This window comes from Zonotrichia albicollis, chromosome 4 (assembly GCF_047830755.1).
Source record: "Zonotrichia albicollis isolate bZonAlb1 chromosome 4, bZonAlb1.hap1, whole genome shotgun sequence".
Taxonomy (NCBI): domain Eukaryota; kingdom Metazoa; phylum Chordata; class Aves; order Passeriformes; family Passerellidae; genus Zonotrichia; species Zonotrichia albicollis.
This window is the reverse complement of record NC_133822.1, coordinates 19,056,322-19,074,679: the sequence shown is the minus strand read 5'-3', so window position 1 is coordinate 19,074,679 and position 18,358 is coordinate 19,056,322. Positions and strand designations below refer to the sequence as shown.

The window sequence follows — 18,358 nt, the reverse complement described above, 5'->3', positions numbered from 1 at the left end:
CTCACCACACTGTTTCCTACAGCTGATAATGGACTTCTTACAGGGTATCCCATAATAATTCATGGCATTTTGTGGTATTTGTGCAGTGTATATTGCCTGGGTGACAGCAGGTGTTCATGAGGTGTTCAGTCCCATAAAGGCACTGACAGCCAAACTGCCTTGGTGGAAAATACATTAATTTCTGTGTACTGTGGGAGAGCCAGACCCTGTGAGCACAGGATACACATGAATAAAAAGAAACTTGTGGCTCATAAGCATTTGCTGTATTCTTTTACTCCTGTGAACTTCTGAGAGAAAGCAAGGAGGAGAATCCCTATTTCTTTCTGAGCTTCTTGTTGGTCTGTGGGAAGATGAAAAAATAGATTGGCAATATTATATTATACCAATACAAAACATTATTAAAATAGAGATGGAATATTTTTCACACATAAAACATATTAGGAAAAAAAACTGAGTTGAAAAGTCTTTCAACACATTGTATAAGCTCATGTTGTCTGCTGAGTGATCTTGCTGAGTTGCCAGTGTTTTTCTGCAATCAAATGCAACTCTCAAGATTTTCAGTGTGAATTATGATTCAGTTATTCCTGTGGGTTACATTACCTTGTGCCTAATGCACCATAGAACACACTCAGTGATAGCTGTGTGCTTTTCAAATGTCTGAAATAGAAATCCTTCTGCAGTAAGTAAGGCTGATTAACAAAGCTAATTAACAAAGAGCCAGCTCATAATTCCCTTAGTGAAGTTTGACTCACTGGGGCTCAGTGGAGTTCTCTGTGCAAAGGAGTTTTAGAATGTGGCCAAGAGATTTGAGAAACATTTCTTGGGAGTGAGGGAAGGTGGAGAGACACATGCAGGATTTTTTCAGTTCCTCTCCTCAAAATATTGACACCCTCCCAAATCAAAAGGTTAAAAAACATGGAAGTATTGATTTAAAATTCTGAAGTGCATATTCACATTGAATTATTTTCTGCTTCAGGAGCAAAGCTAAACCCTTCACCACCTACCAGAGATGTTCCCTTCAGGGATGTGCTATGGGGAGCTGGAAGGCTTCTGTGGATCTATGGAGAAATTAGAATTTCAGCCACTAACTTACTGAATATTAATCATTCTCTATTTGATTGTATTTACCTTAATGGCATCTTTCAGAATGAAGCAATTGAGAAAAGATTTCTTGTCAAAAATAGCTGATTTTCTTCGGAGAAAAATTGTTACCTGCTTAAATAGAATTAAAAAATAACTCTTCCTCTGTGATTCACCCAGCTCACTTGAATGTGGCTGTCACAGGGGGAGCACCCTGTGCTTCCCTCAGGAGTGTGCAGCTTCATTCCATGCAGGAAACAGTAAACAGATGAAAGACAAGCATATTCCTGGTAGGAAGTCTGCAAATTCAGCCTATTTGTCAGTTGTGCATGGAAGTTTATTTTTTATGAAATGTTTAATCCACTTGTATCCAATAACAGCCTTTGAGTGGATTGGTTTCACCTAAGATTTGGAAGTGTGAGTAAGTTAATGGTTTCATAGGACACTGTGCAGCATTTGGCATTTCTTCTTCTGTATTTTGGGTATTCTATTTTCACATAGGACATCTCTCATCTTTGCAAGAGCCAGCATGATGGTAGAAAAGAAACATTCTCAGTATCAGTAGGTTTTCATGGCATTTGAGCAGCTATTAAACTGAACAGGTCACTAAATGGACATTTTCAACTGTAAGGACTGGAAAACCTTGAAGACAGGTTATCAGATTAAATTTGGGACATAAGTACACGTGTGCAAACATTTGGACTATTAAACCTTTATGCCTCTTTCTGAGGCTTCATTGTCTGGAGCTGCCATTCCTTGATTGAATCTCCGTGAGAACACACTATTCATTTAGCCATCCCACTTCCTCCTTTTACCCCAGCACCTAAATATTCCAATAAAAAAAGTGAAGAGAGCCTTGTGTGTGCTCTCCACCTAAAACACAGCTGCAGCTGAGAAAATACCCTTCTTTTTCATGTGTGCACTTTAATCACTCCGGCGAACTTCCCTCTCCTGCTTCCCCAGTGCAGTTATCCATAACCAAACTGGGATAAATTATAAATTCCAGGCTATATATTTAATTTACACACACACACACATGCCTGTGTAAAAGTGTTGGGTTTCTGTGTTAATGCAGGCATTTTTTAATTTGGTCATCAATGACATTCTTGGATAAAAAGTTGATGGCTTTTCCACAAGGGTTTTTTATTTGATTGATTGATTTAGATATGGGGGAAAGTTATTTGTATACATATTTCCCTTTAAACTTATTTTTGCATATTTTTAATTAAATTAATAAAATGAAATTATGCTAAAAATGGCATAAACATGACTATGTACTATTTTATGATCAATTTGGTGAAGGGAGGGAAGATTTATGCAGTGGATAGACTTCAGAAAAGTAAAAAAAAAATCAAAGATGAAATTAATTTAAGGGCAAGGACTATTATAGTCCTTATGTTCATTAAGTCTTTTTCCTAGACAAGAGGGAGAAGCACAGAGCAATGGAATGCTGCTACTGACTTTAGCAGAGGTGTTGGATAGCACCCAGTTTAAAATCTGTAATTAAATTCATTTGTTGGTATTCCTGTGGCAATTTGAGTTGCCACGATCAAAACAGGAAGAGACTGTGACATGTGAGTGAGAAGAATCAACTCTGATATGGATCTTATTTTTATGAATAATGGTTTGTTCCCACTCACTAATTTTGGTTTCAGTTTCATTAGAGGAGTTCGTCCCTGGCTTTCTGTTGATGCCAAGGTGCTTTCCAGGTCTATTAAATCTGCTCAGAATCCTTCATCATGCATTTCTTCCTTGACCACTTCCAGGAGAAAGGGAAAAACACTGCTGGGAGCCAAAATCAAAAGGGTTTGTGGGCTATTTGTGAGTGTAATCCCATTTTGAAAGCAAGGCTTCTGGAAAATTACAGAAGGCTGGAGAATGATCTCAAACTGACACACAGATGGATGTAAATTTCATTTGCAGATTGTTTCTGCTGATTTTCTTCTGGTTCATATTTTGTCCACAAGTTCTCACCATTATTTGTTACCATTATAGTGAGAATTAATACTTTTTTTCTGAGTTTACAGAAAATTGCTGGGTTGGTTTTTTTTCCTTTTACCAGAAGGTAAATGTGAGGCAATAAATTTAAGGCTCTGGAAAGTGTTTATGTGTAGAAGAGGAAAAGGAGGGAGGTTAGGGCATTTTTTGGAAGGTGAATTTAGTGAGGTGAAGATTGATCAGCCTTGGCAGCTCTGGAAATGGATGGCTCCTATCTTGCATTAGGAGTACACACAACAAGAGTGCAAATGTCACAATCTTCCTTGTTTTTTTGAGGGACCACCTGCAGAGCTGTGATGTTTGTCCAGTTTCCATGCTTTTTTGGTCTTTGGCCTGTCTGAGGCTGCCAACAAATGTGTTAATGGCTGTGGTTTTGGTAATGTGGACACCTGTCCAGGACAAAATGAACTGTGATCAGTAATTAATGTCAAATTTGTTGAAGATGTAAGTTCCTCCTTTCCCTCCTTCCTGTCAACAATTTATTTTTCCTTTCCATGGACTGTGCAACCTTGTTGACTTCATCAGGGTTTTCTGGATATAATAAAATACCCTCAGGCCAGATGTATTTTTAATTTAGCTTTTAAAAGTGCCCTCAGAGGATAATCAAGGAAAATATAAGAAGTTTTTGCTTCCTTGGCACTTTTCTGATTGTCTCCTTTCTACGCAGCTTTTTACCAAAAGCAATTGTAACATGGAGGTCCATGAAAATTATTCTGCCACTGCCATAAACAGTGCTCTGGTTCCTTTAGTGGAACTCAGAGATTCCTAAGAAGAAAAACAAGGTAGTACCAGGAACCTTTTAAAAACATAGACAGTTTAATAAGTGAGAGAGTATCTTGCAAGATTCCAGAAATACAATAATTATTTTCCTCTTTTCCTTTGCAGATTGTTCTTATGATTTGATTTGACTATTATACTTGAATAAATATTTCTATTTAGACTTTAGACAGATGCAAACATAGAATTACTTGTAGATGCTCTTGATAATACATATACTAAAAAAATTAAACTTGGAGAGTTAATTTGCTGTTTATTTTCTTGTGCTTCTGCCTTGAACATGGCTGTAAGCTTTCTTAGTTTTGTACTAAGCCTTGGTTTATTCAGGCTGAAAGTGCCATGCAAAAAAGAGGAAGACTGTGCATATTTTCTTAGTTCTCATTCCAGGCAAAACAAGGAGGCAGAAGGGAACACAGCAATGTTAACCTAACTTTATAAAAAATCAAAATTAACATGAATTTTTGCGTATTAGAGTTTTTTCTTTTTTTTTTTTTTCAGCTGGAAATATTTTGTATTCTCTTGAGCCATTCAGAATGCCAGTTTTAAAATCAAGTTGGTATTGTTGTTTGGTGAAAATTGTGATTTAAGTGTTTTGCTTTTTGGGTACTTTAGAATCCCCCAGGTGCAGATTGAGAGCACATTCAAGTTAAAATGCAAACATTTTCCAAAGCTGTAGCTCGTGCAGTAGGTGTTTGGTGACTCTGAATTATTGGGTACAGTTTGGGTTGGAACAAAGCCTAGAAGCTGTGCTTGGGTTGTGCTACCACACTGCAACAGAGAGGAAAACAAGGAAGGGGGGAACAAAGATCTCAGTGAATCTGCCCACGTTTTGATCTTCACTAATCTGCTTTCTTTAGAAGTATTTCAAAGTGCACCCATCCTTGGTCTTGCATGAGTGCTTCATAATGCAGTGCTGAAGAGGGGAGCAATATTAAAATATTGATAATTCATTTATTTACATGTTGGATATACAGCTCACCTCCGTCACCAATCCTTATGGGTGATTTTATCTTCCCAGATGTCAGGTGGGAATATCATACAGAGGACTCAAACAGGTCCAGGAGATTTCTGAGCACGTTGAAGACAACTTCCTGGCACAGGTGGTCGACTAGGAAAGGTGTCCTCCTAGATTTGTTGTTTATGAGGGACTTGTGGGCAAAGTGATGGCTGGTGGTTGTGTCTTGGTGACCTTGAAGGAGCCAAGTTTCAAAAGCTGGTGTTAGAAGAGAAGCTGTCAGCAAAATTTGGACCCTGGATGTGTGGGGAGCAGTAGAGGCTGGTTAGTAAAGTCTTTTGGGAATCTGCTCTTGGAGGTACTGGGGATTCTGAATGCTGGTCACCTTCCCAAGGCCATCTCCTAAGGGCACAGGAAGAGGCAATTCCAAAGGGTTGGAAGCCAAGCAAAGCTGGCCAGAAGACCATCTTGGCTAAGCAGGGATCTTCTAGAACTTTGAGAGAAAAGGGGGGGGCCAGGTGACATGGGAGAAGATTCCGTCCCCAAGGTAGGGAGAAAATTACTGCAGCCAAAATTCAATTGGAGTTCAAGCAGGCCAGCACTGGGAAGGACAATAAAAGGGGCTTTTATTAATATGTTCATAGCAAAAGGGGAATCAGAAATAGCATTGGGCCATGGCATCATGAGATTGGTTACCCCAAAAAACAGCCACATAGACAAAGCAGACTTTTAATGTCCTCTTCACTTCTGCCTTCAACAATGATGGGCCCTGGGAAGTCTGGAGTTCTGTTGGAAAGCCATGACTGTTGGGGGATGATAAAATCTCAGTCCACCCTGAGTTTGTTTGAGGCTTGCTGCTACAGCTGGATGTGCATAAATCATGGGGCTTGGTGGGATCCATCCCAGGACACTGAAAGACCTGGCAGATGTCATTGAGGGACATCACTCCATTTATTTTTCAGTGGTCTTGAGAGTCTGGAGAGATCCCACTAAACTGAAAGCTGGCAAATATTGTCCCTTGTCCCTGACAAGAAGGAAGTGCCTGGTGATTTCAGACCTGTCAGTCTCATTGCAGTGCCTTGTAAAACTATGGAGAAAGTTGTTTTGGGAGTTATGGAAAAACACTCAAGCGACAACACAGTCATTGATCACAGCCAGCACAAGTTTAGGAGGGAAAGTCCTGCTTAAACAACTCAAATTTATCCATAGTTGACTAAGGAAAGTCAGAAAATGTGGGTTTTTTGGATTTGAGCAAAGCTTTTGATCCTGTCACTGAATCCTTATGGATAAATGCTCGAGCACACATCTCAACAAGCCCATGAAACACTGGATGAGCAATTGGCTCAAAGAGTTGCAGCAAGCAGGGTCACATCAGCTTAGCCCTCAGTCACTGGGGGGGACCCCAGGGCTCAACTTCACAGCTAGTGAAGCAGACATCTTTTATGGAAAATCCTTTCCATAGGATTTTTCCTCCTGAGAAGCTGGGAGGCCTCAGGAACAAAATGTAAACAATGATTATCTGCTGCTGAGAAATGCAACAGGTGGATCTGTGATTGGCCCATGTGGTTGTTTCTAATTAATGGCCAATCACAGTCAGCTGGCTTGGACAGAGAGCCCGAGACACAAACCTTTGTTATCATTCCTTCTTTTTCTATTCTTAGCTAGCCTTGTGATGAAATCCTTTCTTCTATTCTTTTAGTATAGTTTTAATATAATATATATCATAAAATAATAAATCAAGCCTTCTGAAACATGGAGTCAGATCCTCATCTCTTCCCTCATCCTGGGACCCCTGTGAACCCCATCACACTCCAGTATGTTTTTAAGTGATTAAGACTCATAAATCGAATGCACATTATAAGTTAGTTTGAGAGCTGTACTGGACTGGGGAGAGCTGTGAGCTCCCCCAGGCCTCACAGAGATATCTGGATATACCAGAGAGTTGGGCAATCACCAACTGTATGGAAATGCACAAAAGCAAGAGCTTTACTCTCCCTCAGACGTGAGCCCGTCTGGTTATACACACAGGCTGTGGGACAAGAGGCTGGAGAGCAGCCCTGCAAGGTCAGTGTCAGTCACCAGTGTGCCCTGGCAGCCAGAGGGGTCACCTGTGTCCTGGGGGGCACAGGGATGGAGGGAGGGCATTGCCCCATCCTGCTCTGCACTGCTGCAGCCCCACCTGGAGTCCTGGGGGCAGTTTTGGTGTCTCAATAGAAGAAGGACATCAGAACATGAAAGCTCATGCAGAGGAAGGCAACCCAGGTGGGGAAAGGCTTGGAGGGCAAGGAGGTGTCAAAACAAAATAAGAATAATGTTGTGGTTTTCCTTATGATATACTGATGGAATGGAGCCTAAACCATCTGTTTATTCACGCAGATCACATTCAAGAACTGATTATCTCTCCCTTTTAATTATTGCCTGGCATATGCGTACAAAAAGTCAACGGATTAGGCTAAATTGTTTTTATTGCATCATTTTTCTCAACAAGCTCATTTGTATTAGTTCTATGAATAGATTAGATGTGCAAACTGTACTGATAATGAAAAAACCCACCTCGGATCTCTTCCCCCTTTCACTCTGTTAGGAAATAGTTCTGGTGGTGTTTTTTGGTGCTGAGTACCTGGTCCGGCTGTGGTCTGCAGGCTGCAGGAGTAAATATGTTGGCTTCCAGGGGAGGATCCGGTTTGCCAGGAAGCCAATATCCATCATTGGTAAGTTTTGAACTCTTTTGCAACCCTTCTGCTTGTTGTAAATAAAAATGTCCACTTCTGCAGGGGCCTTATTGCAGTTCTGAGCTATGCCTACCCCTCAAACATTTATCTGCTTTGTGATTTCTCTTCTTTTGGGTTGCTAGAAAACTTAAAATATGTTTAAGGCAGACATCAGCCTTAGAAATGCAGGACTGTAAAGTAAAGAAATGACTAAACCTTGGGTAATTGCAGGAAATTGACACAATTTTGAACACAAAATCCTTCCTTGGGTACAAAGAAATTCTTCATCTTCTTCAAGAGCTGGTCTATTTTTGTGATGTAACCATGAGATCCATAAGGAATAATTTTTACTCCTCATTGTGTTCTTGATTTCTCTTTCGATTAATAAGTGCTTCTTAGGTTGGTATATTAGAGAAAGTGATAGTTTCACTGAACTGTGATATCAAGGGGTTCTCTCTGCTGGTATTTCAGTACTACCACAGCAAATATTCATGTTGGTATTGGAGCCCCTGGGGAAGACACTGTGGATTTTGTTAATAAAAGCTAAGAATGGCTATAGCTGGTTGTGCACTCAGTGTCAGCACTTCATTTAACCTTTGAAATTCCTCTAAGAATATAATACATTGGAAATCAAGATTTGCTTTTCCACATCAAATGCAGATGGAACAATGTCTGCACTGACAGAACAAGTAAACTTGGGAAATACCTTTGCTGGGAATGATTGAATCCTACTGACTTATCCTATTGTTTTCAAATTAACATGAATAAAATAAAAACCCTGGAAAAAGAAATTAAAATATTAGAACAGAAAGTAAAACATAATGCATTCATTTTATTTCTTCATTAATACGAAAGTCTTTATTCTAAATTTTAAAAAAATCCACTAAAATTTCTTTGACAGCAGGGAGATTTCTTCTATGGGATTTTGTTCCCTCTAAAATTTGGGTTAGTTTGTAGCAAGTTCAACATGGAAAATCCCAGGATGAGGCAGAAGGAGTATTCTGGGACACACAGGCTCACTAAAAAGATGAGAAGTGGATTATGATGAAAAGGTCTGGGAGAGGAACATTTAAAGAGACTGACAAGCAACCAGGAGCTTGAAGGGAAATCAGCAGGGACTGGAAATATGTGGTATTGAAAGGTGTCAGAGAAAGGGCAAGATATGCTGTAAAATATCTAAGCTGTAAAATAGGATCTAAGCTGTAAAATAAGGCTGTTTGGACCAGTAAATCTGGATTAATAAGGGAAATCTAAGCACTGGAAACTGGGATGAAAATTAGGAACAGAGGAGAAGCAGAACTAGAACAGGTTTGGAGAAAAAGAAAGAAAGAAATATCTATACCACAAAGAACACTTTCAGAAAAGAAGAAAGTGCAAATGAAAAAAATCTCTTTTACTCTCACTATGTGAACTCATTTTCTAAGCATCAGTCTTTTCCACCTTTAGGGCCTGTCTTCAGATGGAGATGTCTCTGTCTGACAATTTAGTAAAGGCATGATGCATCATTTGCTAAAGGGCAAAGATCTGTGTTATGATGTGATGGCAAGAAAACCCACCCTAAATTCCAGTGTTTACAAATATATGTTCACACACACACATGATAAAGGAATAACATGAAAAAATTTGCAGTCAGGCATTGAAAAGCCAAGATTAATCCCAAACGGAAGCTCTTTCTATAGACTCATCCTTCTCTTTATTAATTTTCATTTTCATTTTAATTTTCATTTTCATTCGTGTACAATTAGTGTACTATAGTATTCAAACTAACTGTGTGCTTTCCCTTGAGGAGAAATCCAGGTTTTACAGCAAAAATCAGACTGATACTGGAAATTATTCAACTCAGAGAGTGAATGATGCTGTTGGTTATAGAACTTCTGCAGTACTTGTTGCAGCAACTACATGGTTGTGAATGAGGCAGGAGAATGTTTAAAAGGAGAGGGAAAAACAAGTTAACCTTGCAAAAGGAAACTATTGTTGCTGCTCAGGTTGGATTCCATCCTGCCTCTTGCTCAGACATCCCATGGCAAGTTGGTTAAAATCAGTTTTCACACGTGGGCTTTATTTTCTGGATGTCCAAAGGAAGACTTTGAAGTTGGGTTGCAGAGGTTCTGAGCCCTCACAGCTGCAAGTGAAGTCAGCAGGGCTGGAGTTTTGAAGTGCTGCGTAATGTTAAGTGCTCAGAAGAATAAAGTGCTGCCTGTTCCTAACTGGCAAAGGAAGGTTTACCGAAGTTTTACATCGTTCTGCCTCCATTTGCTACCCATTTACAATACTCTCCTTTAATTTTTGGTTAGCATTTGAAAGGGAAGCATTTAGATGCTCTAAAGAGGTTCACCACAGAAATGCCTGTAAGGAAATTAAAAAAAAAGACTCAGACTAATGTTACAGCAAGGTTCAATAATTAAAAGAAATGGACATGCTCACTGAACTGGGACGAGGAAAAATAAGGGATGTTGTCTCAATTGTAAACTCAATCTATCATTTGCATTGTATAAAGCTGGAACTGTGTAAACTGCAAAGTTGTGGAAACAAAACAAAACAAAACAAGAACTCTGGAAACAATTATTTTTTCATACAAATAAAGACAGTATCACAAAGTAAACTAACAATTCTAATTTATTTTAGCCAGCCTTTCTTCCGACAGTTCCATTAGGTTAGAAAGCTTGGCTTCACAGCTTTGATACAGTTTTCAAACTAAGTGTATATGTATGCATAATACTTCATGGATTTCATTATTGTGTGGTGAAAACCCTTGCATTTCCTCTTGGATCAGAAGCCTTGAGCCAAAATTTGGGTTCATTTCTAGGGTGCACAAATGCCTTTGCATTTTTTGTGGCAAGCAGCCTAATCCATGACGTTCTTTGAAAGGTCTGTTACTGAATTCATCCTGGAAGAAACTGTAGCCATGCGGGTTTTGATGTGAAACTATTACATAGACTTAACATGCCCACTAAATTTCAGCTAACCATTTCATTTTTGTGGTGCTTTCCTTTGCCTGTATTTGTTGGTTTTTTTTCAGTGCTGAGATAAAAAACAAAACAAAACAAAACAAAACAAAAAAAACAACCCAGAACCCCCCCCAAAAAAAACCCCAAAAACCAAATTAATGCATTCTTTCTTCTTTTGTTTATTTGTTTGCTTGTTTGTTTTTTAACAGATCTGATTGTGGTAGTAGCCTCAATTATTGTTCTGAGCATAGGATCTAATGGGCAGGTGTTTGCCACCTCTGCAATAAGGTAGGTTCTGCTGTCACTGCAGCTCTTCACTGCCACAGAGGTGTGTATCTGATTGACTAATTCCCAGTTTAACTGTGTATCTGATGGCCTAATTTCCAATTTAACTGCATGTCTGATATTCCTAACACAGGGAAAATTACTCCATTGAAGCACTGGGGGACTGGATGCTGTTGTGCTTGGTGACCGGTTGGGAAATCAGTGCAGGAACAAGGCAAATGAAAAATGGTGGGAATGCTGAAGCCAAGTGGAAAAAATGAAACATTGTGTCCTATTTAAAACATCAAACAACTGTCTCTCTGAGACAAGGGAGAATTACAGAGCGTGGGTTTATTTAAGAAGTAATCCAGACAGTGCTTAACTCGGTGCTTTTTGAGTATGAGTAATTACTTTGTTTAAAGAGTAATTATGCTTTGGTGGATTTGTTTGGCACGAGTAACTCACACTGTACATGAAGCAGAAACATTTGATGCACACAGTGTTTTTTCAGCTTGCATCAAGTACTGCAGGCTTGTTTTGGGAGGTGAAGTGAGTAAACAGAAGAATGATAAGCAGTAAGGTGTATTTCCTACTCCTAACCCAGCTTCCAAGATGTGCTGCATGTTTTGTCACAAGCTTCCCAGTGCAGTGGGATAACTGGGAAGTGGGAATGTCCAGTACTGTTTAAACTGTCCAACTGTGCAGGCAGACACTGGGGAGAACTACATGTACAAAGTGTTTTAAAGGTAATTCTTACATTAGAACATTCATCCTTCCCTGATGGTAAAGACTCCACCCAGGCAGCAGGAATATCAGCTCCTATAGGAAAAGAGGAAGGTGCATGAGGAAATTCCAAGGGTTGGGTTTTTTAAATTTAACTAGAAGCATAGGAATGACTTCAATGAAAAGGCCCTCTGTGTTTATGTGGGAGCCCAGTGGGTTTTGGGCTCAGTGAAGCCTTTCCCAGTGCTGAGCTCACAGTCACTGTCCTACACCTCAGAATGCTCTCTGAACCCTAACCCACATCCCTGCAGTGTTATCATTGCTCCACTAAAAGCCAGCAGGGTCAGGCAACTCTGAATTAAAAATCAAAGCCTATCTCCACAAAAAAAATCTTCTCGAAGATTGCTAAAAAGAGCCAAAAATACTTTTAGTGAAAAATTTTCAGGTAGATGAATTCAGTGTTCATCCTTTGCAGCTTTTCACTGCTTTGTTTCAGGGATAAGACAGTAAGATGACTGTAGGCAAACAAAATTCATTGTCAAAAGAGCAACTAAATGAAATATTTCCATGGAATAAAACTATGCTGAAGAACCATATTGATAATTACTTTTATTTAGTTGAAAATATTTGGAGCATATGATTGATTTAGTTATTCCCTAAAAACACATAGGACTCTATCTATTTCTAATGATATCGGAGATATTTCAGTAACTCACACAACAAGGATTTCAGTAATGCCATGTTTGATTCATATTCTGCTTTTGGCAAATAGAGAAAAAGCTTTGCTCACATTTGTGTTAGCAAAGCATGAAGTTTCCCTTGGAAAGAAGGCATTTAAAGTTTGGAATCATAGAAATTATATCAGGTTTCTCCTGATTTGGTTTGTTTTCCCATTAAATAATTGTTTTCATAGTCAATATTTCTGAATAAATTTGACCATAATGAAATGTGATCTAAATACAGAGATGCCTCAAGCCTGCAATGCCACCCCAGGCAGGGGCAGTGCTATCACAGTTCTTGAGCATAGCAGTGTATTAGTGGACATAATCAGTGGTGGGTGGATAAGGCAGTATTGTCCTCAAGCATTTTTATGTGTTTATTGCATTTATTTTAATGCTTCACTTTCCTTTCAGGGGGATTCGCTTTCTCCAGATCCTTCGGATGCTCCATGTTGACCGCCAGGGAGGCACCTGGAGACTCCTGGGGTCAGTGGTCTTCATCCATCGACAGGTACCCAGCCTTGAAACATCCCCTAAAATTCATTGGCTTCAGTGAATTCTCTCTGTGGGCTTCAAGTAATGGTCTGCTGTCTTGGTTTGAAAAGACAGGCGTCTGCTAAGGAAGGTGGGAGCCTCTCTTGAAATGGAAAATGTAAACCCCCTCCCTTCTGAATTATTTTAAGTTTGAAATCAAGGGGCTCTCAGGCAAAGATACGGGATTAGGAATAACAGTTCTTTACTAGGAAAAATAAAATACAAATGCAATAATACAAACAACAACAACAAAAAACACTGACAGAGTCAGAATACAACCTGACACCCTGTTGGTCAGGGTGGTGGCACAGTCCCATTAAATGGTGGCTGCAGCCCTCCTGCAGTGCCAGGTGTGGTTCTGTTGGAACAGTGATGCTCTAGAAGGGTGGAGTTTTCCTCTGAAGGTCCTGTGGTGGTGTAGATGGGTCTGGTCTTCCTCTGGGAATCCAGTGGAGAAGAAACCTCCTCCTCTTGGAATCCAGTGGGAAAAAGGCTGTTCTCATGCTCCAAATGTCAGATTATATCCAGGTAGAAATGCTTGGCTCCTCCCCCTGGGTGGAGCATCTCACAATGGGATGATGGAATTTTATCAGTCATGCAGTGAGACTCAATGACTCATTAACAGAAGATATTTCCTTGAGGAAGAATTGGTTTCTGGAGGAGATAAAGAATTAACAGAAGATAACTGCCGCACCTCTAACAGGTAGCAAATAGAATACACACATATCTTACAACCCAACTAGTTTAAATGAAATGTTATATTGCAAGAAAAAAAAAACTTTAAAAATCCATCATGTGTTTCTTCCTCCTTTTAAAATGGGAAGCTGTTTTTGCTATTCAGGGCAGTGGCTAACAGGGTATAAACACCAGTGTTGGGGTTTATTGATTAACTGTTGTACTCTTTGGTGTTATTCCTCAATGTAATTTCTTAAATGCAGTTTTGTGGGCTGCCTTTCATGTGGCAAGTAATCTCCAGTTTCTCTGCAGAAGATATGTTCCTAGCTTGGTTTTCCTGGGGAAAACCAAACACTAATGGGAAAGCCTTGCTAGAAGAAGTCAATTATTCAAATATTTCTGTTGTGTTCACCTTGAATACGAAGTTTTCTAATTCATTCTGTAAATTAAAAAAATGAACTATATTATGATGCCGTGTAAGAAAAGTTACTTTTTCAAGGGTGTGGTGACAGAGGCAAACCTGGCTATAAATAGGTGCATGTCTTTTAAAGCTTTGAAATAATTTTTCTGTATGAAAACTCATTAAGCAGGAAGAGTTTAAAAGTTTTTCTGCAAATTTAAGAATATTTTTAATTGAACTTTTTTTTTTGAGTGTTCATGGAATCTCTTGATGATTAGCTTTATTAATATAATGGAAAATTATATAATTAGCCTTGAAGTCTTGCATCTCTGTGGAGGGCTAATACTCTGCTATTAATCTCCACATCCCACTTGTTAGTGTGGCTAACTTGTTTTTATGAGTGTAGATTTGTTCTCCACATACTGACAAACAGTTACAAATTTCCATGCAGACCTTTTTTAATTTTCTATTTAGAAAGCTGTTTTTCTGGGACAGAGAATGCACTGAACTTAATCCAAGCCAATAATTTAATACTAAAAGAAAATTTTCTTCCTTTTATTTTTTTCCCCCAGTACAGTAGGAACTTTTATGTCACGGTGGTTGTGCAGAAGTGATGCACACCAAAGTGCTGTGGAATAAAGCCTCCTTTTATACTGTACAACAGGATGACTTTTAATGCTCCAAGTCTGTGTGGTCTCCATTTATTATGCTTGCATTTCCTGGGTATCTTGCTAGGGCAGAGCTGATATCCAAATAACTTGATATCCAAAAAAATATTTGGGAACATTTTTTTCCTGTGGGTGTTCAGAGTTTTAGTCAAGAATCAGGAAATACTCTCTCGAAAACACAACACTTAAATCTTATGTGTCACAAGCATAAGAAAGTTCAATGGTTTAAAAGGGGAAAAAAAAATTCTTGGAAAATAAATTTATGAGTAAACACACCTGAAGTTCTGCTTATCCAAAGAAGTGATTATGGTGATAAATAAAACTCCACAGATCTGTAGTACTTATCCAAGCAGATCACCCACTAACACATTAAGAAAAAAAAATACCAAGCACACAGTTCTGTATTGACATTGGACAAGTGTAGCTGAAACCCTAACACGGTACCAAACGGAAGGAAAAATGGAACCTTTATTCCTGTCCAGCCTCTGAAAGAAATTTTTGTTTAAAAATTAAAAAAAAAAACAAAACCAAAACAAAAACACCTCAGCTGCTTTTTCTTCCAGGCAGAGTACAAAGTCCTCATCTATTTTTGGTGTTTTTTGCATTTGATAGTCTTTCAGAAAACATGGGCCCCTAAACCCTTAAGCAATGTGAGAAAATGAATTCACATCTTGGTGCCCTGTGAAAATAGCAAGCACTTGTACCTCCCTGGGCCCTGAAGAGCTTAGTAAAGTTGTCACCAGTGATTTCCATGTGTTTTGGAATTTTACATATAGCTCAATTAGCTCACTCAGGCCTGGTTTGGCTAGGATGCTCTTCTGTTTTCAGCAGGTTGAGCTTATATACCAGCATTTCTTGCCAAAGGCAGCAAAACATGAGTCAATATCACATGTGGTGGTGGAAAGCCATGGAGAAATGGCTGAGGCTTGCTGAAAAGCCAAGTTAGCCACTCAAGCTCCAGCTTGTGAGCCTCTAGGTTGGTTTTGCTCCTTCCTCACCTTGTTTTGTGAGGACTTGCACTGCTCTCAGAACAGGAGGGATTCTTATATTTTTTCCAAGTCTTGAACTTTGTATTGTGTGGTCCTTATTTTAAACGAAAATGGAGATATAGCTGAGTTTAAAAAATGTGCTGACTCAACTCTCTCAGTATTCAAATCTACCTTTGTGCATTTTTTGTTCTTACTGTTTCCTGTGTGTGTGAATCTGAAAGTCTCTGCTGCAAAGAGCCATTTGTTTTAGGCAGCACTCTTTATTCTTAAGCTCTTAGCTAATAAAACCCAAATCCAAGTCAATATTTTAGCTGTTTTACTGGAGGCAAATGTCAAACCTGAAGTATAACATATTAATTTTTCTATTGCGATGTAAAAGCCCCACAGATATTTGCAACATTTTACAATGATGTATATACATATGTATATAGGATGAAAACCTCATACACTTGTTTGTTTTCTCTCTCAATAGGAACTTATAACCACTCTGTACATTGGATTCTTGGGATTAATTTTCTCATCCTACTTTGTTTATCTTGCTGAGAAGGATGCAGTTGATGAGGATGGAAAGACAGGTTTCTCCAGCTATGCTGATGCCCTTTGGTGGGGTGTGGTAAGTCCTCACCAATAAAACGTGTGTGCAAACAGGGCCCAAGGTTTTCTGTTCAAATTGTGATCTTTTCAGGAAAACCTGGCATTTCTTTCTTTGCAGAATGTATTTCTGTAGGGAAGATTGACAACCTCCTCAGAGGGATACAAGCAAGAATATAAGAAATACAATTGAATTATTGGGGTATTAAATTTTATTGGTAAAGTAGGTCAGCAGGTTCTTAGCAGAGGACACCGAATGCTTACAGATATGAAAAGTAAAAATCATTTCAAAAAGTAAACACATCTCAAAAAAAGTAAACAATCTCCTTCAAAACCTGTATCACTTCCTTTAAGCTCTACTTAGTTATCTCAAAAGGTGCATAACTTAAAAACCTATTCTATATGTGAAAGTAGGGTTAATGACCCTACTTTTTTTCTTTATCTTTTTGTGTAAAACTCACTCTCTCAGTAATAATTCAGACTTTGATGCATGTTGTAGGTTCCTGTTTTTTGGTTTTTATCTTTAACTTATGTGGGGGGATAGAATGTAAGAAAATAGAGATAGTGCAGAAAAACGCAGTCTCACCCCTGAGAAGCTGCAGCTGTGCTAATTACCAAAGATTAGTATGACCTGCCCTTAATGGGCCACAGGTGTGTCCAATAAGGATGACTGCTATAAAAGAGTGTGTTAGTGGGTAGAGAAGAGAGTTGGAGTTTGTTGGTCATATGGAAGAGGGGGGTTATTGCTGTGTGGAGTTGCCCATGAGCAATCACCAAAAAGGTATGGAAGATTTACAAACTTAGATGCTGTGTAAGTCGCTACTTCAATGAGGTACACAGAATTATAGACTATATTACATGTAGCCTGAGTCACCACTCTGTAAGTGGTTCACTATAAAAATATTTTAAATATTAATTTCCTGTCACTAGGTTATCAAGTATTCATTTAATCTGCAGAGTATCACCTATGACTCTGCTAAACAGTAAAAACCCAGAAGAATTGAGTAAAAAAAAGAATTCACCCAATGGCCAGATGGACCTGATGATCTAAGGTGCTGGGAATCAATGAAAGCATGAAGCAAGCCATAAAGCTTTCACTTGTTAAAGTCCTAGTGGGCATGGGATAAAATTTTAAGAATATGAAACCTCATGGTTATAGCTGTTAAGCAACCTGTAGCTAGAGGAGGAAAAGTATGTGTATCTCAGAGGTAGAGATGGTGCTGTATTTTAAAAGAAAAACAATAAAGGTATAAATGGAAGATACCCAAGACTGGAATTGGAAGATGCCAAGCTTTACAAGAACAAACTAGTACTCTTATTCTCACTTATTCTTCCATTATTTTTGCAGTTCACCTCAAACACCAGTGAATTGCTTTTAGCATCCAGTTCTATCCATGTATATTTGTGCACAAGTTATTTCTGCAAGTGAAAAAAATTCCATGTGGGCCCAGTGTACTCTTCCTACCTTTCCTTGTTTCTTTTTTTAGTGGTTTATTTTTTTTTTTAATTCTAGTTTTCCTGTGTTGTTTATTAGTTGCATTGAATATTTAGGTATGAATTAGAAATACTTCTAATCACTATATACTATTACATGGATATGAGTAAAGAGTAAAAAAATTAAGGTTAAAAAAGTCAGAGTGTGTTTCTACAGCAGTGTTTTGGACTTTGGGAATTTAAAAGGAGTTGTGAAGACCACCAGAGAAGTTTAAAATGCACGGTATCTTGTTTACATATATGACTTCGGATCTGTGTTCCAAAGTGTGTGGATGAGAGATGCAGAGTTCAGTGGGTTTTGTGATTTTCCAAAACTTGACTTGCTTTGTGTAGCAGCAAGATAAAAATCAGCTCCTCTTTCTCTGGCCATGGGGGGAACACTGTTCAAATTGTTGTTCAAGCTTTTCAGGCATCCAGGCCTCCTCAGCATTTGGTGAGTCACGGTGCAGGTGCAGTTCACAGCTGGGAACAGGAACAAAGGACAAAGTGAATCAGTTTCTTTTTCTTTTCAAATTTCCTGGAACACAGAAACACAGATGTGGAGTTATTAGGGAGTGAAATTTGATTTTCGCTTCTGCCTTTCAAAACTGAACCATTGGAAAAAAAAAATCTTGGTATGAAGTATTTGAAAGTCTTACATGTCTGACAAAACCACAGAGTATATTATGGGGAATATTTTGCTTTGAGGAGAAAGTGCAAGCTTGCTGAACTTGATACAAATGACCTGAAAGGTTTAAATACAGGGCAAAGAGAAAATAAGGAATGAATGAGAGTTGGAATTAATTGCTAACTACCTTCACCTGCTTCAGTTAAAGGCAAGGGTTTTTCCTCC

At 38.7% G+C, this 18,358-nt stretch overlaps 1 protein-coding gene across 1 annotated transcript in view; it reads left to right on the top strand.

The window, feature by feature from the left end:
* LOC102070633 (potassium voltage-gated channel subfamily KQT member 1) overlaps positions 1-18,358 on the top strand; it is a 402,199-nt gene that overhangs the window by 18,935 nt on the left and 364,906 nt on the right. Inside the window, exons 3-6 of the mRNA XM_074539001.1 lie at positions 7,395-7,521; positions 10,679-10,757; positions 12,590-12,686; positions 15,914-16,054. Coding sequence (XP_074395102.1) covers positions 7,395-7,521; positions 10,679-10,757; positions 12,590-12,686; positions 15,914-16,054 — 444 coding nt within the window. The remainder of the gene's footprint in view (positions 1-7,394; positions 7,522-10,678; positions 10,758-12,589; positions 12,687-15,913; positions 16,055-18,358) is intronic.